The sequence below is a fragment of the Centrocercus urophasianus genome, unplaced genomic scaffold, assembly GCF_019232065.1.
Source record: "Centrocercus urophasianus isolate 14NV4802_14NV808 unplaced genomic scaffold, USGS_Curo_1.0 seq_9, whole genome shotgun sequence".
Taxonomy (NCBI): domain Eukaryota; kingdom Metazoa; phylum Chordata; class Aves; order Galliformes; family Phasianidae; genus Centrocercus; species Centrocercus urophasianus.
In genome coordinates, this window is record NW_024885532.1 from 34,840,937 (window position 1) to 34,866,767 (window position 25,831).

Consider the following 25,831-nt stretch of genomic DNA (forward strand, 5'->3'; position numbering starts at 1 on the left):
TAGTCTTTTATATTACATTTTTATTTTGCAAGAAAATAAATTATACAACTTAAAAAATAAAATTCAAAAATTAAGCAGTACATCAAAATAGTTCAGCTGGACTGCCATACAGAAACTACCACCATTCCAAACTGTACAGCGTTATCGCCTCGGTAGTGGCACACATTCAAAATTGTAAATACCATACGCAGATAGATATTACAACTCAGGAACTCAAGTTTGCTCAACACTCCAGACTACATATAGTGTATATGACAGGAAAGCTTTCGTGTATTGTTTATTTCACAAATCTGACCTCAAAGAATTACAAAGGTAGCATCCCAGTCATTTCAATGAAAATAGAAAACAGTTTGAGATAGCAAATCTTTCTGTAAAACTATCAAATCTTTTTGCCAATTGTATTTTTAAAATGCGCACTTTACAGGACAATGGCATCCCAATGCAAATCAATGCAACGTGTGAACATTCAATACGTTTAGGTTAAGTTTATAAAGGTGGTAACAGGAAAGTCACATTTCCTTTTGGAAACGCAATTGCATTACAGTCGTAACAAATGAATGAAAGATGAACAAAAATAGGAGCTAGGAACACCAACTGTGGAAAGAGGAAAATGGAAGACTTCAAAATTGAAACTGAGATCCTCATCACGTTGTTGGGACAGAGAAAGTTTTAACAGTATTCCTTATAATTAAACCCATTAAGAGCGATTCCCCCCCTTGTCTACAACAGGTTTTCTCCATAGCCGTTCACCGTGGCAGTGTGTGGCAACATGCTTCTCAGATGCAGCACCTCTTTTAAGCAAGGTCTTTGGACATATGAATTCATAGCTAAGAACTGTAGCCTTAAAAGTGCGTTGTTGCCATATTGCAAATGAAGAATAGTTCATTTTCATTCAGAGCTGAACTCTGCCATCCTCAAAAGAACATTCAGCCCAGCTACCTCCCTGTGCCCCAGCTGATAGGAGTTCTAAGTGCATACTGGTGAAAGTGACCTGATGAAGGATGCTAAACACGATTCTGCATCTTTAACAAATTTGCTGGTGTGATTCTCAGATTTAATAAAAAACCAACATCCATTTTCAGCATATATTTAAAGAAAAATGACCACGTTGTAGGCACATTACCAAGTGTATTTCCATATCCCAGGTGTTGAGAAGGTACATAGGTAACTTTGAGGTTATACTATTTCATACTTATTAGTTGAGGGAAAACAGTTTGTTAGATTTTAACACTCTGCTGCTTTCTGCATGCGCTCCAACGTCCTGAATGATTGCATGTAAGACGCTCTCAACTCCTCTCAACCTAAGTCAATGCTTCAGAAGCTGCACTGCCCCCTCACAGCGCTCCGTCTGTGCGTTCCTGTGCTTAAGGGCTGGAATTTCTTATGGTGGAGGCTGTGCTCAGACTGTCACGTTTTAGAGCTCTGGGTTGTCAGTTTCTCCCAACTATCTCAGCTGAGCACTCATTGCCTGTAATTTACCTTCCATACACCAAAACGCCCGTAGCACAAGGATTTTATTAGAATTTTGTTTTCTACCATTTGAATGGTTTTAGTGGCTAACTACACAGAGCACCACTTGCTTTTGATTCTAAATAGCAACACCACAGGAGAAGAAAAAAGATGCGGTATTTTTGAACAGCATCAACTGTTTTTAATCAATAAAAGCATCGAGCTTAATCTGTAGTTTGTAAATACTACTTTGCCAGGTCTCGGCGTCTCTACATCTCTTCTTGCTCGTGAAACCTCCAGTACTGCAAATTCCTCAGTCAAACAGAGGACCAAGCACACACCACATGCAGGCAGTCACGATGGCAAGTACATTAGTAAGCAGACCAAGCAGCTGGTTTAAGGGGGCAAACAGCCACTCCTGCAGTGAGTTTGCTTTTAAACTGCTCTTATTTCACCCTTTACTGCAACCATGTAAAAATAAACTCCTCCTTTCAATGGAAGGTTTTCCTTTCTGACTAAGGTCAATCCTATCCTCTACCCTCTTTCAATCATTTGAGAAGACCTTGAGATATTGTACTCGGCTGGTAAATTAAAAAAATGCACACTTGCAATTTATATACGAATATTCATACAGAACTGAGTAAGGCTCAACTTACCTTTTATCCCAAGACAGGCACTCTGCTCCAGTGAGTCCTATGACAGCCCAGGACATGCAGGGGCATTTCAGAGCAGCAGAGAGGCAAGCATTGCCAAACAACTACTTCAGATGATTGACAACAGAAGAGGTAACATTAAGAAATTGGAATTCCTGGTGTGTCCTTGGCACTCTCTCCACATACATCACACAGGGCATTTTTCCTAAGCTTTTTACCATTTCTGTTAGAACTGCATTTCCCATTCTGACAGTTTCAAAGACGTTGACTTTCAAGGAACAGAAGAGCCAATATGTGATTAACCTTACATCTATACATACAGAGAGAGCTACCAGTGAGGAATTAATACAGGAATCTTTGAGCGTTATCTTCTGAGAATTTGGGTATCAATTTCTCTTTAATGCGCTTACATGTATGTCATATTTAAATACCTGGAATACAAATATTAAATGTACAAGGAAATACATTTAATATTTTTGTTTGAATAACAGACCTATCTATGGAAACTGTTTTTATAGTGGAATATCATTCAAGAAAGCTTTGCCTTCTCAAAGAGGATTGTACCAAATCATCTGTCCAAATAAAGTAACAAATAATGTATGTCCACTTCTTTACAGAAAGCAATTTAAAAACAATGCTCTCTTGCTTAAAGGAAAGTATCACCCATGAGTTGGAATTATTTTTATGTCACTTATGTGTCAAATATTAAAATCCAGTTACTAGATTGAAGCACTGCTCTAGCCAACAGATTTTAATGAAAACAAATATGTATCAGTTTGTGAGGCATGTGTCTCTCAAATGTTATTACAAAAAGGATCAAAGGTGGACAGTACATGACTCTGTTGATCCAAAACACAAAAGTGAAAGTGCTACTTCTAGTCCTAATTGCATTAAAAAAAAAAACAAACAAAAAAAAAACCAACAACAAAAACCAAAACAAAACTAGTAGCAGTTCCTCAGTGCATGAATATTTGAATATTTTTCCTTTGTGCAAGTACTGGTCATCTAAAAACCCAAACCTGTTCTTCCTGGTGGGTGTAAGTCAAATCTACTTTTAAAAGTTCACAATGGGCTCTTCATGAATGCAAGTTTCCCACAAAACAGCATGCTGTTAAAAGTGTGCAACATGAAGGGAATGCCATCATGCTAGCTGAATGAGATTGGCAAAATAGAGTCCTCTTTAAGGTAAGGCAGGGATTTTAATACGTAATGAAAGTCAAAACAGGTCCTTTGCAGCACAAACTGTTGCAGCTGTCTGTCCAAGCACCCTTCCATTTGTGTTCTCAGCATCTCAGTCCTCACGTTATGCCATATATATGAAGGTGTTGATATCCGACTCATCTCTTCTGATATATTTGTGCTCTATAAGCCATTCAATTTGCTCTTTTATCATTTTCTTTTGTGGTAAGAACATGTTTTTCAATATTTCTACCAGTTCAGTCTGAAGCTGGGCATTAGTAATTTTCTTCCTCATTTTCATTATTTGGATGATAGCCTCCTGGTGGGGAATGAGAGAAAAAACATTTTGAAATGTCTGGTGGAAATGGCAAAGCAAACACAGCATTAACAGGGGACCCTCGGTACAGCAAGGCAGCAAAGAAATGCATATTCTTCCTCAATAATCAAATGTAAGAACTATTTTGCCACTATAAGTACTGCACTTAAGACACCTCAATTAAAATGAGGCAAGGCCAACATCTGCTCTTGCTTACGTATTCCTGAAGTGAGGGCCAAACCTTAACCCACTTGGAAAAGACACACTCTGAATACACTTTTCTATGCTGAATTCACCTTTGTGAATTACAGCCAGTTGCCCATGTTCACCATCACGATTAAACCTCAGAATAAAACAGTACGAAGATCTACTGGGAGTTTCTATTCCTTATGCTTACGAGAAAGAACAAAGTAAATCAAGAATGCTGAAAAAGAAAACAAACAACACAATAAGAACACTCTTTACTTGCAAGGTCAAACCATGGAGTTTGTTGTCTTCCAGGTTGTGGCCAAGAACTTGATAGACTCAAACCAAAGGAAACTGTGTACAAAAGGCTAATTTAGGATATGTTCAAAGCATGATGGAAGTTATAAAACCATGAAGTAAATGGCTTTGAATTTGTCAGTAATCAGGTATTAACTGCAAGCCACAATTCCTAAGCCTAAGCAGATACTGAACTATATTCACAAAGAAGGTGATACAGTGACAGAATGGAACACTGGCAAGATGCACAAGCAATACAACTTGAGTCAATGGTGAATCTGCAGAATTTGACATCTAGAGTGTGAGTTAGTCACTAAAACCTGGTGTTTTTTCACCTGCTCATCCTCTGAGCAGAAGTCAGGGTGATCTGAGACAAACCTTGTGAAATACAAGCTTAGTGTCAGAGTAGCACTTACAAGGTGTTCTCATTTGGTAAGCACATGCAGGCATTAACCCTTTGGCTAAAAGAATGGCCAGGGTGTTAAGAGAGGTGAGACACTTTACGGGTTGGCTGTCCTGGAGTTTAATCTGGCTGTGACTACAAGCACACATGCACACAGAATGAGCTCCTCACAAAGTATCAGAACCATACCGAAGAAGCCTGAGTGGGATTAAAAAGCACTCATTTCATTCATCAACAACAGGAGGCTGTGATAACACAAAGAAAGAAAAAGAACTGTAACATTCCTCTGACACACACTTACCTGGGTTCGTAATATCCTTAGCTGGACTATTCCTTCATTCTCCTCTTCTCGCATTCTCTCTGTAGTAAGTTGCAATCGACCAATCAAATTTATCTTGCCCCTTTTCTGAACTTTAGCATTTTTTCTGAAAAAGTTGTATTGTATAAAAATAAGGCAAAGATACATTTTCAACTAAGGAATTCCTACTAAAGTTAAATTACAGCAGCAAGGAGAACCATTGTGTATCAGACATTTATAAGACTAGAAGCATTGCAGGATTGGGATACTGGCTGATCCAAATTCAACGCCAATTCCTCCACAAAAAAACCCCACCACCAATGTACTAATGTTACAACAAAATTCATCAGCTGAAACTGATAGCTCTCAAAATTGAGAAGTTACCAGGACTATTTTAAAGAATAGATGTCTAGAGAAACATATTTCAGTTTAGTTACATAAAACTAGGGTTCTTCAAAGGAGTTTTTACAACAAAGTTCAGGAAACGGGACTAGTTCATTTTTCATCACAAGAAGTGTCTGTACAGCATAAAAAAATAGAGGGAAAAAACAGACATCATAGCAGACATGGCAAAAAGCTGATGGCATTCTTCACTGGTCACCCCCAACACTTCTGTGCAGCCTGTCTCTTCTGTCATGTGTTCACATCATTTCCCAAAGCTTGTGATCCTGACGACAGGAACAAATGAACCACCATGTCCCTGAGCAAGAAACTAAGCCCCAGCAGCAGCACACTTGGCATTTTCCTACATAAAACCTCATGGACTCATTAGCAATGGGAAGATGGCAGAGCCTCCAATTCTGCACCTCATCCCCAGGCATCTAAGAAATTTAACTTCACAGAAATCAGAACTATACAAACACTTGTCTGAAGGGGCCGCTGGAGGTCATCTGCTTCAACCACCTGTCTGAAGCACAACTATCACTAAAAGTGAAATGATTATAGGACTGTAATGACTATAAGCCAGGACAGAAATTACTATAAGCCTGTGTCTAGCTGAATCTTGAGAACTTCCAAGGACGAAGGTTAACTATAAAAAAGCACATAGTTATTTTCATTTTCAAGCATCATCTTACATTAAACTGAACTCCTGGTTCACCGAGAAGAGGGTTCCTTCTGTAAAGTCTTTGGGTGAATTGACTTGAGGTTCATACAATAAAACCTGACGTTTCAGCTTTGGAAATGCTACAAGAGACTACAGAGAAAAAGGGGGGAAAAAAAGAATGAAAATAAAACACAAGACTTTCTAAATGGAAACAAGTACTCTTTAGAACATCGCTCACTGCTGTGCAGACTGTTGTGGAGGAACCACACAGCCTTGTTCAAAGGTGCCAGCGGGCAACACAAAGTCACCAGTGAAATCAAGGATGAAACATAGCTTACCAAATCTCTTTCTGAAATGAGTTACCATAAGTAAAATAATAAAAAGAAAAAACGCACAAACTCACGGCTACAGAAGTAGCGTGTGGTGCTGCCTGATGTACATTATTTCTCTTTTCTTTTGGGAGCTAAATTATTAAAAGACTGATAGAGCAAATGCATTATTTTTAAGCAACATACATTTATCAAGAGTTCCTAGAATTAGACCAGTCCCACTCCACAAACCACAATCCCAACTGTGTGCTTTATGCTGTATAAGGCCAGAAAGATCTTGCTGTCTTCAAAAGCTTACGTTACGTAATTCCAAGCATAGAGAACATTAATGTAAAGGCTGTGTGTGCTTAACAGTAGTACAAGAAGCCAGCTTCACAATTGATTAATTAAGAAAAAAGGCGTTCACACTTTGAAGTATTATCTGACAGCACTTTAAAAATATTAATTCCGTACTTCAGAGTACAAAAACTCAGGAAGAAATCTGTTTCAAAAGAAAGTAAAATACCCATAAAGTCCTCCTAAGTTCTGCATCAGGGAGTTCAGTTGCCAGTTTAAGATTTTCAAAGCTGATCTTCTCTCTGGGTCTTTGGTTCCATGCAAACAGCACAGCTAGCTGAAATGTTGTTACCTCCAAGTCATACTGGCCAACCTCATTCTTAAATGTTATCTGTGAACAGAATGACAATTTTCCTTGAAAGGCTTTCTGGATAACAAGCTTTCTTGCTACCATAAACACACAAAGTACTGCCATTCAGACTGAAGCACCAAGAAGTATACACTTACAATTCCATTGGACATGAGGTGGTGCCAGTGCAGTTTTCTACCACTGTGATTCTTTTTATAAAATTCTTCAACTTCTGGGATGAGATCTTCTAATTCCGTGGGCAGTGAGACAAATACTTTTTCAGAACTACGGGACCAGGCACCAGCATTCAAAATTTTAATATTCACAGAGTCAGCTGCAAGACAATACTGGATTATACGAAACTGCAGGTGTAACAGGCAGACAAACAGAATGCATTCTTCTCCTGTTCTAAATACAACTGGGAGGGACTGAATTTCCAGAAACAGCAAGGTGCCCACCCATTAACACACTCCATTTATGGACCACTGGTTTTCTGTCAGCAATACTGATTGAAACCTTAGCTTTTTTGTCTTCCCTCTGCAGAGCTCCTTAAGCAGTGATGCAGCTCTACAGCTGATGTTGGTAAGCACCTCTCAAGGGGTTTCAGCAGCAGCAGGCCCAAGGTTGGATGTTCTGTCTTTCTCATCGGTGAAATTTAATCTCAGAAATGCAATTTGAACTCTTAGCAGTGTGCATCAGTCTCTCCTACTGGCAGGTAAGGGAAGAGCGCAGTATAAAGCACTCATGAAGAATGACAGGGGCACAAAGAAGGGGACAGTTAAAGCATTCCCCTGCTTGGAGGTGGATTCGAGCCCTACCTGGAATTTAGCTACAGTTAGGGAGCCCATATCTAGAAGATACACCCAATAACTTCCAGAACGATATAGCTCAAGAGTCAACTGTAAGAAAAGCAAAGTACAGACGTTCCAATCTAGGGGTAGCAGCACTCTGAAGACCGTTCAACCTGCAGTTGATATAATTTTAACTCAAGGCTCAACAGGATTTTTTAGCTGCACAAGAAATTAAAACCACTAAATCATATGAAAACAATACCTGGTAAAGCAAGTTTATTATTTTTGTGCATTTCTTTGAAGGCCTGGTTCAAGTCTTCAGATACTTTGATATCCTGGAACATTCTAGCCAACTTGTTTACATAGTCTGCTGGCATACCTACTTCCTGTGTAAACAAACAGAACACTGAACTATGACAGAGGCAACTAAGAACAGTAATAAACTCAAAAAAGAGAACAGAGCGGTGAGGTACACGGACAGCATCACTTCACTGTAACAAATTTTATGTGATACAAAGGAGTTCTTTTGCATGTATCACAAGTAGTTTCCCTTAAGAGTATATGATGATTCTTTTAAAGAAATCCATGTGCTTAAGAATGTATGCATGCATTAAGGAATAAACGAATGAAGGCATTCAAGTAATATTCTAATTTACATAAAATTTCACAATTAGACCAACCGTCTAATTGTGAAATTATTTACATGCTTAAACAACAAGTACACTGCATTTTGCTCATTTGCACGGGGAAAATATGGTTTACAGATACACAAAATATTTTAAAAACTATAATTATCATTCTTAGGATCAACATTCCTCTTAATAAAAGCTCAGCTGTTTTACTTTCACAAAGTTTCATAATAAAATGGAAGTGTAAGATGACCTGCACAGCCTGCTATTTAAAACAGAACTTGCTGAAGCAAGGAGTAGGAATTAAAGCATTTAAGAATGAGAATTACTAGCACACACAGCAGGAACAGCCGAGCACAGAAGGACAACAGGCTACTCACCCGGAGCCACTCCACCATGTTCTCCTCAATTTCACTATCAGCTGATATATCCAATATCAGGCGTCTTGTTAAGTGAGCTTTGTGATACCGCATGAAAACATCTTTATTCTGTACGTATTTAAGTACCAAAAGCTGTCAAAAAAGATTTTAGTATATTTATTTGCACCATTAGGCAAATCTTTAAATGCCCATCTAATGCCCCCGTAGACTACGAAGTAGAAAAGGCTACTTTTGGGTGACTGAAGAGGACCCACCCTGTGCTATCACAGCCACCAGCTATCAAGCTTTTATAACGTTGCACCTTCACATTGTTCCTTTGTCAGCCACCAGGAACTTCTCTTAGATCACAGAAGACATTAATATGAAGCACCCTGTGCTGTTTTCTACACCAACCTTCACTACCGTAACACACCAGAGCTTAAATGAGCAATACTTCAGCATATTAATTTGGTGAAGACAACAAAGAGGTATGAAACTCCGCACGGGCAGTAAGATACAAACACACATGCATAGTGACATAAAACTCGTTCCCTACTGCTGCACTTCACATAACTATTTTCCAAGATCAAGGCCTTGACCCACATGAGGAAATACACCAACCAAATTCATTCTTCAGACTAATCAAGTAGAAGAAAGCAAGAACATACCACTTCTTTAAGCTTTGCTTCAATTTCTTCAGAGGTTAATTTTTTGCTTAGTGGTGTTTTTCTTAGCAACATGTCACAGTAATTAGCAAGAAGCTCAGGGCATTTGGATTCAGGCTGTGTTTTCAATCCAACACTAAATAAAGAAAGAACAACATATCTTCAAACTGAAGAGAATCCTGTTATTCTGCAGCAGTCACACTGTGAACAAGACAGACCAAGCACTCCCCTTGGCAGGGCCATAGTGGAACAAGGGAATTCAACACTAATGAAAAACTAGGGACAACTCCCTTTTCCTCTTGGAAGAATAAATACTATTAAGCATTTTCAGACAGCTTTTACAGCTTGATCATTCCAACTGCTTTTCATTTTAGAACTTTCTAAGTACAATTATATTCAAACTGTAGTTTTAATCAAGTAAATGATAGTGAGGATTCCAGCAAAAACTTAGCAGATATTTCACTCATCAGTATGGCCTCTTGACAACTCTCAAGAACAACTTCCTGCAGTGCCCAGGAGGCAAAAGCTGACACACGTATCATGTAGCAACACAATGAAATTATTTCATAAGAGGCAGAAACAGGAGGCTAACAGCTGGCAGATTAAATAGTTTGAGGGTTAACAAGGAGATACTACAGTATACAGACTGAGGTTCTTCAAAAGGCCTGCAATCACAAGGTTGCATTCTGAACCTGTAACCTACTGTTGAATAAAATTATTCCTAGTGTCAGGTGGCACCAACTTGATTTCTAGTCTCAAATCGTTGCCCAACGTTCTCTGTAATGGATTCCCTTGGAAAAATAAAGGCAGTGAGCAAGACTGCAGTTAAGAAGCCTTGGGGATGTTCAGGAATCCAGTGCTCTTGCTCATTCCCTCACCCTTGCTTGCTATCTACAGTAGATAAATGCTAAAAGAGACTGTATACATAGGGAACTTGAAAGAGCTTAGGAAGAAGAATGCTGAACAGAAGACCACTGCCATCACAGTGGTCACTAAGAGATCACTAGGTATATTTAGCTTTTAGGAGTCAAATACAGGCACTGATTTGCATACTCCCATGGGAAATCTAAACACAGACATAGAAAAAAGTCCATCTTGCCTACATCTTTACAAAGTATGCAAAGCAGGGATCCAGTCCGTTGTGAGGGTGCTCTTCCAGTAATAAAACCACCAAGGCTAATCTCCGTCCCACATTACTATCAGTCCAAAAGCAAACAGTGTTAAGAAGCACATGTCATCTAGACACAGCCCTGAGCAGCCCTGCTTCAGCAGAGCTTGGGCCAGAAGGATCCAGAGCTCCCTGCTGACCTCAACCATTCTCTGACTCTCTGTACAAAAATACTGAACAGACTTCAATACCTATGCTACTCCCAACTCACAGGTGCTAAATAATAAACTCTGAGAAGTGTAGTTTCATTATGCCTTTCCCCTAAGAAAAAGATAAATTGATGACTATTTATCGGGAAGAATGAGACATGATAAACTGGAAATAGGAAAAATACAGGCTTTACCCACACTAATAAAAGTGCAGAGAATCATTTCAACTTGTACAGGTGTCTTGTGAGATAGCAGACATTTTATTTTATCCATGGCTCCTAGAAAGTGCAGACTGGCTCGCCAGAGAATGCACATAATTTTGTGCACCCTGCAAATGTTCCATAAAACAGACAAATGCTCAGTTTATAAGGAAATTCTAGCAAATAAATAAAAAGCACCTCTGAAACTCATATTGGCATTTTTTTTAAAAATAATCTCAACACCAGAAACTGTAAGAATGCAGTAATTCGTGCTCTAGCCAACACGAGATCAATATGGATCCATGTCTCCTGTTGCCTGGCTTTTCCAAAGTGGGAACTGTCTCTTTCAGTCTTCTTCTATCTACCCGTGCTCCTATTTTCACAAAAGGCATAGGAACAGGAGATATGTGCCCCTCAGCTAACTTCAGTAAGATTGGACAAACCAGTTTAGTTGCAGCTGCCAGCCTTTGGTTCTGTAAGCTTTGGTTCTGTAGTAAGTCAGACTACAAAGGACACATAAGCAATCCCAACCACCATAAGTTAAATACTAACAATCATCTGACTGACTTCTATTTCCTCCAGGCTGAACTAGCAGAGTTGCCCCCATCAGCATCATTTTCCTCTCAAGTGCATGTCATCTTAATCTTCTACTGAAAGATGTTTAAGCTAACCTGGTTAATTCTACACTGCAACCAAGAAAGAAAACCCGCACAGGTCACACTCAAAGCATTACCCAGTACTTTTACTGGAGTTTGGCAGTTCTACAGCTCAGTTTTTTGGAAGCAATAATCCAGGAAAGTGTTCCTAAATTCAACTGACAAACAGATTCATTACTACAAAACAAAAGATTCACAATTACTACAAACAAAGCTGTTTAAATAAACTGCTATTCGCTGATCTGCTCCCACACGAAACACATCTCAACAGGGCTGGATAATCCATCTGAAATTTTATAAGAAGAGAAGGCACTTTTAAATGCAGTGTTACCTCTTGAAGACATTTAAAAACAGAAGCTCTGTCTTGAACAATTTAATTACCCTGACTCACATTAAAGTTCATATGGCTTACCCCTTTTGCTTCAATGGCAATTCAAGTTTAAATATTGTAGCATCATTCACAACTGCTTTATATGCCTAAAATAAATAAACACAGATAGTCAGAGCTTCAATTTCTCTTCTCAATATGTGATTCACAGAAGTTTTATCCTGCCTTTTTAGGTTATCACAGGAAGAAATTAATTTAGTTCTATTGGTTCAAAGATTGCAGATTTGATTTTCAATATGAGAGATCAAACCCTGTGACTCAGTTTTCCATTAACTGATGTTTTACGTTCTCTTTTTTTTCCTTAACACACCACCTTAAGCAACAACTTAAAAAAGGGACGGAATTGCGTGGAACGGGTTCCATATCTGAAACTGTATGACTACACCCAAACACAATAAATTCTAAACATAAATATATCACTGAATCAATATTAAAATTTAAAAGGTGCTCAAAAACAGAGAATCTTCCAATCAACAATTTTTCAAAGCTACACACAAATGAAACTTGATGCATTATTACACAACCAATTCAGAACAAATCAGTTGTTAGTTACACCAACTTTTAGTTCACACACTTACCGGAGTAGAGCAATTTCTAGATTTAGCAGCGTGTGCTCACAAGGCATCACAATATTGTTTTTAACAATCCTTAAAAAGCTGAAAACAAGTGGTGAGTAGAAGCACATACCTTATCTCTTGCAGTAAGAAATCTTGGATCATCTTGAAAAGCTTCTTTAACCAATTTACTAAATCGATTAAACAGTGTAAGCAATTGCTCTACATACTTCTCAGAATCCTGAAGTTAAAACAGGCAACAATCAAATTAAAAAGCAGATTTCACAGAAGTTAGCATGAGCTTAATTCTCTCATCTATAATCCCATAGTCTCCCTAGGGCTCCAGGACTACAAAGGAGAATTTTATTTTTATTCCCTGTACTCAAGAGTTTTACAGCATTGTAAACCTCAACACAGACTTTCAGGATCATGTTTCCTATATACAACAATAAACACAGAGAGAAAAAATACAAGTTTTAAATACTGTATAATACCTTCCAAATGAAAAAAAATGCTTTCAGAGATCAAGAAAATGAACATCCCAATTGCTGAAAATACCCAGGCTTCCCAGACCCTGAGAAAAAGATTATAAAAAGCTGGAAAAGACTGGTAGAAAGCAAACCCTATAAAATTTCCACACTTAGAGCCATATCTGGATTGGTAGTTGAAAGTATATCTCAAATTTCATCAGGAAGTTAGAACTTTGAGAAAACTAATTATGCCTTTTTAATCCTAGCACATAATTAAGTAACCTGTGCACTTACCACTCGAAGAAACAATTGAAAATGTAAGGAGTTAAAAATAAAAAATATTTCTAAGGATACTGCAAAGTTCTATGCTTAGAAAGACCAAGAATCTTCAAAAACCATTTCCACTCATGTGTGACCTACAGTTACAGCATTTAACTGCCAGCTTTGTTTTTTAAAAGCAAGTCACTTACAGTAGTAATAGTTTCAGCAGCTGCTACCATATCCGCAAGTCCAGCACTAACAATATGTTCCTCCAAGTCTTTCAGCATGGGCTCTATCCCGTTTGGAACTTTATCCATCAGTGAAAACATTAAATGCAATTCTGAAAGATACAAATACTGATAAAGTCACTGGTCAAAAACCTTTCTTAAAAAGTAACCAGAACAAAACACAGAATTGCTGCACTTTTACTTAAGGGTATCTCAAGTAGGAAACTGACTGTGTAAGAACAGATAATTCAGTTAATCTATTAAGAAGTAAAAATGCTTTGAAGACTAATAGGCCTGACCCCACAAGGATGTTCCTCTAAGTTGAAATGAAATATCTGTTGTAAGGTAACACTTACTTATGCACCTAATATAAAATTGAATTTAAAAAAATACAACAAAGTCAGCAGCAATTTCAATTAAATCCAGGTTCAGCATAAATGCCTTAATGCCTGGCAAAAATGCTCCTCTTTCAGCTGGAAGCCTACAAGACTTTGTGCATGAAATCATATGGGTTCAAGACTTCTCTTCCTAAATTAAATCCAAATAGAGCTCACTTTGTGTGTCTTCAAGTATGATCTACAATGTTTCATCTACGTGTACCAAAGTCTCAGGGAGTTTAACTGACCAGGATAAACAGCACTTTCTCCTTTCCTTTTCCCCAGAGGGTTCTTCTGAAAGTTACCAGCTTGAAAACTTGAAAAACTCGTACAGTTTATCTTCTTTTTGTGAAGTTATTTCAACATTACAAGAAGATTAATATTTACTGAGCCAGCAATAATCACCCCCAGAAAGCTGTTCACAGCAAAACACCTGGGTTAAAATAATTGTAGAGTCCACAGAGAGTTAGACTAAACATAGCCAAGTTCTCTGCTTAATGAAGGAGAACAAACTGGTGGTGGATTCCGAATCTTTTTTGGATGGAAAAAAGATGACAGATTTGCTTAGTTTCTTGATGTCGCATCTACAGTAAAGGGAGCCAGAAATAAGATGTTCTGCTTATGTTTTCTCCTTTGCAATACTTCAGTCAGCAACATCTGCAGGATCCTATCACCACAGAAGATGAAATGTTACTTTTATATCCCAACAACTGCTGCAGAACCACACAGGAAAGCCAAAAACCTCTCACAGCACAAATGAAGGAATGAAAATCACCAACAACCTTCAAGAAAAGCTTGCACTGCAACTAGAGACAACTTGGAATGGGCTAACCAACAGGATTTCAGAAATCAGGAAAAAACTAAGACAAAGTTGCTAGTGCAATTCAGATGTGCTGTAGGTGGTGGCAACACTGCACTACTCAGGGCAAGTCCAAAAAGCTCACTCAACTTTTATTTGATCTTTTCATCTGTAGTTTAAAACAAGGTGGGAGCAGGGAAGAGACACGAGAGAAGAAAAGGGTGGGAAGGAAAAGATATATCAAGGGCACCACTTTCTGCTTCTCTAAGACAGCGATGGTATGAATAAGCTGACGGCAAAAAAAAATAAAAGGCAGTGGTCTCTTGTAAAAGAATGTCTGAGAAAGAAGACTGCAGAGTCTTCAAAGACAGATTTCAAATCTAGAAGAAAAAGGAATATTTTAATGAAGCATTCCTCTCTGAATGCATGCATTATGAAAACAAAAGGTAAAAGAACACACTGTCGTTGTTGGAGGCAAGCAAACAACTTCCACAGAATTTAGGCCTCCCATCCTTAATCCTATAAGCAAACAAAAAGACACTAAAATGATTCTGAAGCATTTGCAAGTCATGACATCTTGGATATATTTTAGGCAGAAAACATCATGTGTTGCTTCCTTTGCAGAGTATGTAAATATCCAGTACTTAACAGAGCATTTTACATCAACGCCCAGCTCACAGCCACAAACCCAGCTCCTCTGTGACTGATGTTGTTCATTAAAGATAAAAATTAAGACGTTTTTTGTGGCAATTAACATCAGAAAGGCATATGCACAAGTGAAGAATATAGCAAAGGACACTATCAGATTTATGTATATGTTACTATGTATAGTTCTAGTCTTTAAATGTTTAATCATCTGCACTTGCATGCTTCACTAAGGCATTTTAAACAGCATAACTTAGGTCTAGGAAAAAAAAGGAAAAAAAAAGGAGAGATGCTTGAGCTCTTATACAGCAAACATAAACAGAAGTACTTTGTAACCAGGCAGCAATACTGGGCAGAGATAGCCAAAACCAAAAAGGACTGTGGGAAAAATTCAACAAGTTTCTAAAGAAAAATGCTTTGGATACTGTAGATGAAATCATCTGGAGCTCTTCAATTAGATAAACCACCTGCATCTCCCAAAGGCTGTAACCTATACTCACATGAAGCTGGTGGCTTTCTAGATTTAGCTTTGGATTACTGCCAGAAATCACACTGCTACACAAGCAGATTGGCACGACATAGCTTGGGAGGACAAGTATTCTCTGAAATGCTACCTTTAGAAATATTTCCTACACTATTTTAAGTGATAAAAAAAGTGTTTTCACCTTTGCATTATATAGATACTAAAAATACTGTCTGCAGGACATTGAACCTTCAAAAAAGTAATTACCATGTGATTTTGGCTTGATTTATGACTTTCTGAGGATTTGTCTAGTTCATTTTCTCATACAGGACTAGCTCAAAACTTTTGAACACTAACCTCCCAATTTCTGGCAGCAAAGCTAGAATGCCTTTTTAAAACTTCAAAAAGGCACAGAGCTAACATGCAGTATTCAGTCACAAACAATTGCAGAGATTTGGTTCACTGACCTATTGATCCTGCAACAATAACCAGAACAAGAAAAATATCCCTGCTTCGCAGAAAAAAAGCTTTGAAAAGAGATGCTTCACTTTTTTTGGAGGTGGGGGGGGAGAGATGAGACAACATGATACTGCGCATCTGAACTACTCAAATCAAGAAATGACACACATGCAAAATTAGTCGACATGAAGAAAATAAGCGGTAGGAAAAACAAGGAAAATATAAATAAATATTAAATAAAAAGAGTAACAAAGTATTCATTTAATTCAAGTAAGATTAGAGCTGTTCCGTCATTCAAGTTAGGGTACTGTATCTACAGATTTCATAAGTGTGACTAAAAAACACCACCAACAATCATTTTTGTGGGACAAGTTCCCCACACGGAGTAACATTCTATCCGTGAGACACTGCCACTATCTATTAAAAACAGTAATTCGATCTACCAGCAGATCTATTTTTATGCAGTCAGCGCTGAGTTCATCCCGCACTGCTCTGAGGCTTCACTTACTTTCTGTTTCATTTCGTTTGATCATGCCTTGGCATTCAGCTAAAATGGTCTCTTTAAAAGATGTCACCAGGGCATTGACGCAGCACTCCATCAGCTGAAACGTAGCAAACACAGAATTAGCTCATCTAGCCTTGAAAGTCTTATCAGCCTCAAGTTTCCTGTGACACAAAATCCAGGCTGTTCTCAACACGTATGCTGTATAAAATTATTAATAATATAAAGCAATTCATTAATTCTCAGAAGTAGGTGTACTTTCAGGAAAGTCTATACATGAAACTGTATTTCTTTAAAATGTGTAAGATAGCAAACGTGATAAGAACACTTCCAAGCTAGCAATCAGCTTGATATTTCTACTGCCTTTTTCCCCTCAAGGGAGCCATCGCTTCTGGAACACCAACTACCCTACTTAGTTTCCAAGTATACATCCAAGAGCTAAGAATAGTTCTCATTCCAGCACACCCTATTTGGACCAGGCTGGGTGGCTTGAACAAGGCACTACAGCTAGATCTAGCACAGAAACTGCTTGTACATGTCCAGACCATTTCTCTTTTGTCAGCCTCTTTATACAAGTTATAGCTATGTAAAATGAATGATTTATAGCTTAACACAAGACATAAAATAAATTTTCATCAACTGCAGTAAATTCAGAGTTAAAGGGTATTTATTTAAAATAACCTGTTTCCTGAACTGATTCCAACATAGGCAATTATGAACTACTCACTGCAGTTAAATCTTCCTCCAGAGTCTGAACTGTGTGAAATATTGCTCAACTGGGGGGAAAGGGTCATGAGCAGAACGTACTAAATGGCCATATTTCAGCCTAAGAGGAAATCTAGAACAGTTTTAATGAAATTTTCATTGCTCCTTCTGATTGCAGTGAGCAGTAACATTTTCAGGTACTCTAAATGAGCCTTGAGACGCCCTTCGCTCACTAGACTGCATACTTATTTTCATCCTCATCCACTGTTAAGCATAGAAGAAATCCTGACTCAAAATGAAAGAGCAAAAAGACATTTGGACAAAAAAACGGCTCTTTAATTTGAACTATAAATCTACATTTACAATTAAAATATCTGTAGAAATTGTAAACTGCCAGATTATAAATACAGATTTTCACAAGAAAAGAATACAGTGGATAATTCTTACAAAAGAAAACATTTTCGTAACAACTTACTGCACTGTAACACACAGAAATGACAACTCATGGCTAATAATAGTATATAAAACATAGGATATGGCAATGTTTCTACACAATGTACTTACTGCTTCCACAGAGTTACATTCACGTCTTGTTTCTAAATATCGTAGTGCTCTTTTCTCTTCTTCCTTTAGTTTAGCATCTGCCTGTGCAGAAGTAGAACAGCCATCATTTTAAGTACCAGCATTTCCAGAACAAAATTACAGCAGAATTTTTACTTACATATTTCATATAATTCTGTACACCATTTTGTTGTAAATAAGAGGGAGCTTGTGTTCTATAAAACCTCTCCGTTGAATCCAAATATGCCTTTTCAAAGTTATCTCGATAAATCTGAAGTTTATCTTCAGGATTAGAACAAAGGTTAACTGCAAAGAGAAAGTCTAAACTTAATTCCTGGAAATTCGTGTGGCTAACAATAAGCAAATCTCTCTCAGTGAAGTAAGCTTTATATCTAAAGGTTGCAGTGAACAATTTGATGTATCCTGCAAAGGTGCTCTGAATTCAAGGTAACCAATCGTCCAATCTTTGCTCCAAAAGACTTAAATTAACTGCAGACAACCAGAAAAACAGGCTGCAGGGCTTTGAAGAAAAGGCAGGTTTTTTCTTTACAAGGAGAGTGGTTAGGCCCTGGAACGGGCTGCCCAGGGAGGTTGTGGATGCCCCGTCCTTGGACGTGTTCAAGGCCAAGCTGGACGGGGTCCTGGGCAACCTGATCTGAATGTGTGTGTTTGGTGGCCCTGCTAGGCAGGGGGGTTGGAACTACATGATCCTTGAGGTCCCTTCCAACCCGGGTGATTCTGTGATTCTGTGATTCTGTGATTCAGGTAATGCAGAAATGGACAGAGGTTTTGTTTTGCAAAGGAGGACGAGTGGCAGTCTTAGATGCAGCCAGCTTAGTGCTTCTTCAAACTGCCTGAAGAATCACAAGCAGTATGGAAAGCTGCACTGGCGTAAGGTTATTTCTGCAACCTTGAAACATCAAGCAGTTTGCACTTTAAAGATACTGATTTTTACAGAAAATGATACATAGCAAAATCACTTAGAAGTTAAAGATACCTTGAACATAATTTAATTGGTATCTCATATCAATAATGACAAAATCCAAACAAAATGCTGGGATAATCATTCCAACCCTACCAGCACATCTGCCAACTTCCACAATGAAAAATTCATTTACTTTAGTAAGGAGGCAAAAGAGATCACGTGCAAGACATACCATATGATTCTCGAACTCCAATAACAAGCTGAGAGTCAAAAGCTTCTCCTAGTCTTTCAGCATGAACTAGCTTCATTGCACTGTCCTGAAGTCTATTTTTTATATTTGAAAATATGGATTCATTCCATGTATCCAGCATGAGCTGCATGTTAGGAAGAAAAAAAAATCCTGTCAGAAAGGTGCATGCAAATCTGAGTTTGTACAAAGAAACACAAGATATCAAACAGAAATAAAGCAAATGAGAATGCAGTTTTCAGGCTATATAACAACTTGCTCTTCCATGTCACAGAGGTAATATTCAGCTTATATGCTAAGCTTACTTTATAAACTGGACAGCGAGGGGATGCAGCAATCATTTGATTCAGATATTGTATCATTCTGTATTTTTCCTGTATAACTTCTATAGTGTTATTTCTGTATTTTACAGTTTTGAACAATCAGCCAAGTAACGTTCCCAGCACTGGGATGTGTCAGGAGTTGCAATCCTAGGGTACCTTTGAGTCAAACACAGTTGAGCATTTGGCAGGCTCAGTCTCCACAACAACTACAACTCAACATGGCACTTACATAAAGGAAAAAAAAAGAAAAGATGTTTTTGGATTGCATTTCTCCAACATGAAAGTTCAACATGCAAGCAAAGTATATTCATCATGTATCTTCAAACATGGCAATAACTACTCTGAATGCTCTTTAAGCACACCAATGATCAGTCTGCACTGACAGTGGAAAGGAGGTTTGAATTGTGAAACATACAGATTTAAACTTTGCCTCACAGTTGTGAACAAGCTTACAGAAAATGAGATTAGGAAGACTTGATACTGCTATAAGGCACAGTGAATGGTAAGATTACATGGGCCTCCATTCCTGCTTTGTACCTTTTAGATTTTAACACAGCAAGGCAGGTATCCTTTTCAGAGAGTTAAGGTAGCCTTTCTTTATTCTAAATTCTCTATTTTCTCAATTTCAGCTAAACTTGCATTTCAATCTGTATCGCTTAAAACATTGCAATGCTTTAAAAACAAAGCTGTATTTGATTCTGCTTCCTCAATTACTTTTTCACTATCTTAACCTCATTAATACGCATGTTATAATTGCACTGTATGATCACAGAATGGGTTTACAAGAGCTGAAATGAGTAACAGAGAAGAAAACAGGGAGAATGTCAACCGACGTCAAAGGCACAGCTTTGTCATGGTCAAGCTGTTTTTAGACATTGTGGATAGAAAATAATTTGATGGAGATATTTGAAGCAAAATATGCAGATCCTTCTGTGTGAGTACATAAAGAACTTTCCAAGAATGGGAAAAGTTTTCAAAGGTGCTTTGTAGAAACTTATGGGAAATGATGCCAGGTAATTGCTTTCAGCAGTAAGTATGAAATAAGATAGTTTGGAGACTGGGTTTTGATGACTCAATCATGACATGGACTTAACTGAACTGCATGCGAGAGACAGACATCAGTTTCAGTCCTGAACAGTATCTGAACTGGTAGCCACCAGTATTTTATTATTTGCCCTGCCCCACCTCACCTTTCCTTTCATTTCTTAGTCTCCTGCCATACAGCAGAGTTCAAGTCTGCCACATCTTGGAGAGCCTACTGAGATCACATGGTTTTTCTAACAAACACTGAAAAAAAACAAGGTAACTTGAGGTGGTGATTTCTCTCTGTTGCTGTTCCTGCTTCTTTTCCTTCTAAAGCGGATTACATGTCACAACAAGTGGTTGGGAAAAAAAAGTCAACCCAGGTAGCCCATTTGAGCTCATTTATTCTTCCTGTCCATATCAGGAAAGTTAAAATGATCTTCAATACCAAAAGACTGTTAACGAAACTGCATTTCGCTATCTATACTTTCTGCGATGGAAAAAGATAACAATTCACCTTAAACTGAAGAACTTACCCCTCTACAACTGATACGCTTTGTTTTTTCTGGTAGTAAAAGATAAAAGCAACTTCAAGGACATTTATTTATGGGACTCAGAACACTAAGAGCTCTGCACTCAAAACCCCTACACATTCCTTACCATTCTGATTTGGAGCCAGAGAATGGTTTGTGTTGGAACCGACAAAAAAGACAACCTAGTTCCTCCTGTGGGCAAGGACACCCTCCACCAGACCAGGCTGCTAAGAGTGCCATCCACCTGGCCTCCACCACCTCCAGGGATGGGGCATCTACTGCTCTCCAGGCAGCCTGTGCTTCCCAATATGAAATCTAAATCTCCCCTCTTTTAGTTTCAAGCCAATACGCCTCGACTGATCGCCACATTCCCTGACCTCCTCAACATGAAACGGTGTATGAAATAAGATTTTGCCTGTACAAAACTTTTACTGATGTGACTGACAGCCTGTAGGAAATACAGGAGACTTTGAGATCAACAGCTGCATTTAACTTGAGATGACAGTGTTCATCTACAAAAGACAGAGATGTACCCCAGTTAAGATCCTGCCCTAGGGAAATAAACTAGGGGTAGAAACTACGCACTTGTGTAAATGGAGGTGAGCATACTATATAACATATGCAAGTATATAAAGAGTAGGGGTGAGTTTGCAATTTCCCCTCCACTGGGATTTAAATTAAAAAAACAAACAAACAATTTATTACATTAAAAAATTAATAAATCTATCAAACAAAAACTTTAATAACCCTAATAAGCTGTTTTAATCACTTGAACAAAGCCAAAGCAAAACAAGAGTTAAGTTGCCACAGAGGTGAAAATCGAAGTTTCACACTTGCTTTGACCCTCACACTCGAAGCAAAGCGATACATCGCGTAACACCCTTGGTGCAATTTCATCTTCAGTACAGAGCACCTTTCCTAGCCTTATCCAAGGCAGAACAGAGCGTGCAGCAGAACTCTTGAACACCTATCACTTACCTTTCGGACAATACTGTCTTCTACATTAGATTTCTTGTTGCTGCCCTGTTTGCCCATTAAAGTGATCTCTAACTGACAAAATGGCTTGGGCAAAATATCACACTGTGTGAAGAACTTGCGCCACTCCACTATGTATGCTTTTAGCAAAGCTGTATCATCTTGATGACTCAGCACTCTCTGGAGGCAGGGAAAGAAGAGGAGGTAATTTATAAACAGACAAACAAAGGTACATTGACTTTGCTTATACTGAAAATACAAAATAAAAGTTACAGCAGGATGTCTACGTACGTAAGTGCCAATTAGTTCAGAGCGGCGGTTATCAACCCGTGGCACATGGACCTTCTCTGAACAGTAAAAGGTGACAGCAGTGGAGCTGTCAGTACGTTCCCAACCCAATCACTTTCTGTTAAGCCATTTGCGAGCCAAAAAACTTAAAACCTTTGGCCCTATTGGCCTGTATTAGCACAACTACACCTACAGAAGGGCACCAACCTGTAAGAATTGTGTTATATTATGCAGAGCAGTAAAGTTTAATTTAATGCATTTACAAGGCTCTCATTAGGCCCAGACAGCTAGTTAACATGTATATTTTAGTAATGCCTGGGAGCACAGTACAATGCCTATCATAAGGCCTAAAGCAATGCCTCTAAAACAACAGCTCACACAGACCATACTGAAGGCCCAGCTCAGCACAGCATTTACGCATGTGTGCTAGCAAGCTGAAGGGACTGAAATAAAAGAAATCAATATGTACATAAGGCTTCAAGCGTAAGAAATTGCTTTCCTTTGAACAAAGCTGTAGCGGTGCAAATCTCTTCACTAAAGAAAGATTTTAAAGACATTTTTCTTCTTCCCAGACCTTTATAATGCAATTTATTAAAGTAGTAATTATAAAATTAAGAAAAAAAATCTTGCTGCATCTTTTGCTACACATTTTAAAAACAGAAGCTTCCCTTGAATCTACTGATGACTTCAATTATTTGTGGGGAGTCCATAAAACTAGGCAGCAAATCTTGCTGAGACAACAGAACAGATGTTTTTAATGTGCCATACATTGGATGTATTTTAAAGGCATTGATGAATACATCAGCACACCACTGAAGCCAGACAAAAAGTATTTTCCAGGCAGTAATTTCTTATAGTAAATTTTGCCTCAAGAAATGTTCAAGTGGAAGAAAATTCCATAAGTACTGCTGGACAAACAAAAATAGTGCTTTAAAAAAAACAACACTGCCTACAATGAAACAATGAGCCACAGCAAGCGCTTAAGGCTGTCTTCTGTTTTTCAAGAGAAGTTCACATAGTAATTACAATCTCTGGAATATCATAGCATTTCAGGAAAAAAAGAAATGCATTTAGATCCAAAGAATGTCAGAACTATTGGGTAATTTTTTTCTAATAATACGAATAGAAGTCATGAAATATTAAGAACTTACTGCTTGTGCTTGCTTAATAAAATCAAGGATGTCTTCCTTCAGGGCCTGATGGATTTTTGCCGGACCTTTGTCATCCCACAGGCAAACTGCATGCACGTCTCTAGAAAACAATTTATTCACCTTTTAGTAACCATCACTCAAACCCTAATTCTCTGATGTACGAGGCAGAAGCAGTCATAATTTTAGCATATATAAGAAGAAAAAAAATATGCATTTTGTTTATCACTTAAAAAAAAAATAAGTGGTTAGACTGCACAACACAAACAGGAAAATGTGTTTGGAGAAGAAACTGAAGCTTTAAGAAAGCACAGGAAGCAGTAACAGCAACCTGACTAGGAAAGGATTGTGCTGAAGGAGATTTAAAGAACACGGAGAAGTCCATTCTGCTTCCAACACCTATCCAATAATCCCACTGCATTAAGGACAACTTTTTAAAGCTTTTCTTTGACAAAGATGGAAATTACGTGCCAACAGAAGCACTGCTACTCAGCCCGCAGTCATTCTACACACTCTAAGATGCAGCATCCACTCAGAGTTCCACGATCCACGCACTACAACATCCTTCCACTGCAAAGGAAACCAACCTTGCTTTTGAGAGATTTGAGATCAGGTAATTTCAATATTTAACTGGTTTAATAAGATCACAAACATTTCATGACAGTGGAAGCACGTTAAAGTGCAGCTCAACTGCAGAAAAGCTCCCAAGGAGCATCACAAAGCAAAATGCTGCTAATCAATTTCAATCAACATTCAAACATTCCTGTTCTTCCTAGCTGACAGTTCAGCAAGCGTAACTTAACTTCTATTTCCTTTTTACATTAAAGACTAAAAAAGGCAAGTTACACTCCTCAACTATAGCATCATATATAATGTGGCCTACCAAGATTTTTTTAAACTCATTACCTCCCTCTGTAATTTCTTCCTCCTTTCAGTAACAAGGTCAAGCCTTTGCAGGTAAGAAACTACATAATCTACAGGATGGCTTTGTTCCTATTAATTCAACACAGCTATTCCAATACAAAAGCAACTTTATCGGTTTAACTGAAAAGACAAAACGTCTGAAACTGAAAACACAAAATGCACGATAAAAAGCTCCTTTTACACAGAACAAGAGTGCTGGCCAAGAACTTACAAAGGTCTAGCGAACCTGTGGGACTTACATAGATTTCACAGACAAAAAGTGTTAATGAACTTAGAATGCCATCAGTTCATAACCAAAGTAAAAAGCAGTGCTGGAAGATCATACGCAAAGGTCAGGCAGAAGACACATCTTCCATACTTTTCTTAAAAAGCTTAACAAAATCATTGTCCAAAACTAGAAACCTAGAAGAGCAGGCTTTTTTCCTTCAATATACTTATTTTTGCCATAAAGGCACTTAAGTATGATCCAAAAATTCAGCAAACCAGCAAAATAATAAAGGAAAAATTTCAATACTCATGTAGAATTACTAACCTAATTATTAAAAAAAAATGAAAGCAATGATTCAGGACTGAATTTGTAACTTAACTACACCATGTTTCTGGCAACTCCTATGGCTGTGACATCATGAGATATTAAAACTCATTGCATGATAAACTACCTTTCTGTTTGGTTGGCAGAAAAGCATGACAGGTGCAGTAAGATGGCTCTAAGAAGAATCACTGCACTGTTCTTACTGAAAAGAGCAATAAAGATGCAGTCTGGAAGACAAATCATTTCAAATTAAACAAAATTTAGTGAGTGATTTTAAAAAGCAGAAGAAAGTGCAGCACTAAGCAACTGAAGCATTTGAGGGAAAACAACTCCATGTTGAGACCAAGACAATGTTAAATAAACTTTTGATATGTAGGTTATAACTCACTTCCTTACTATGCTGACAAAGGTGACATGATGTATTTAAAAAAAAAAAAAAAATCAGCAACAGGAAGTAAATTCAGGATTTTTGGAAGGAGGAAAATGCAATGATGTTTTTACCTCGAGAGAGCAATCTGCTTCCCTTGGATTTTTAGAAAGTACAACGATGCAAACAATGTCTGAAAAATGCTATATGTGCTACTCAATTACTCAAATTATACCAGTTTATCTGCATTATCCTTTTACTTCAGTAGCATTTTTAAGTTACTTTAGAAGAAAAGCATTTAAATCAGAATAACGAACTGCCCTCGAGAACCTACTGCCCAAGCAGCAAACTCTCTAACAAAACCTTTGTGAGCAGGTGGAAGGCTTATTTACTACTGTTGGCCGAAGGCAAATTTCTGCTGTTCTTCCTCCACCTTATCTGCAAAGATCTGAATCTCAATAAAACAGTACTTCTGTACATTTATTCTGAAGTAGGCACACCTAATGAAGTGTAAGCTAGCACTTCTGTCCCGTGTGCTCCCATGCCATCGGCACGGTCTGACTTCTCTATCAGCAGAACCACAGATACCCCTCCTGCAGAGAAGGATGCAGAATGCTGAAGTACTTACGAGAACAGATCAAACCACTGCTGTTTCGTGACGGACTCCTGACGAAGAAGTTTCAGAACGATAGGGCGCATGAAATCCCATTTGTCTTCAAATTGAAGCGAACCTTTATT

At 38.1% G+C, this 25,831-nt stretch overlaps 1 protein-coding gene across 1 annotated transcript; it reads right to left on the minus strand.

Annotated features, from left to right (window-relative positions):
- CUL5 (cullin 5) lies at positions 1-25,831 on the minus strand. Its single transcript, XM_042838838.1, has 18 exons — positions 25,722-25,831; positions 23,274-23,373; positions 21,838-22,014; positions 18,966-19,107; positions 17,969-18,114; positions 17,812-17,892; positions 16,549-16,642; positions 13,280-13,410; positions 12,473-12,580; positions 11,810-11,874; positions 9,228-9,360; positions 8,581-8,712; positions 7,834-7,957; positions 6,939-7,114; positions 6,661-6,822; positions 5,858-5,976; positions 4,785-4,908; positions 1-3,600 (listed from the first exon to the last, which is right to left on the minus strand). The coding sequence occupies exons 1-18, from the start codon at positions 25,790-25,792 to the stop codon at positions 3,406-3,408; spliced, it is 2,280 nt and encodes a 759-aa protein (XP_042694772.1). The 5' UTR covers positions 25,793-25,831; the 3' UTR covers positions 1-3,405.

What these genes read in the sequence shown, in the direction of transcription:
- CUL5 (XM_042838838.1), bottom strand. Translation starts at nt 25,792, where the DNA reads ATGCGCCCTATCGTTCTGAAACTTCTTCGTCAGGAGTCCGTCACGAAA. An exon ending in TAATAAACTTGCTTTACCAG is followed by an intron (nt 7,115 to 7,833) that starts GTATTGTTTTCA and finishes ATTGTCTTGCAG; the next exon opens with CTGACTCTGTGAATATTAAA. An exon ending in AACCAGGAGTTCAGTTTAAT is followed by an intron (nt 4,909 to 5,857) that starts GTAAGATGATGC and finishes CAACTTTTTCAG; the next exon opens with AAAAAATGCTAAAGTTCAGA.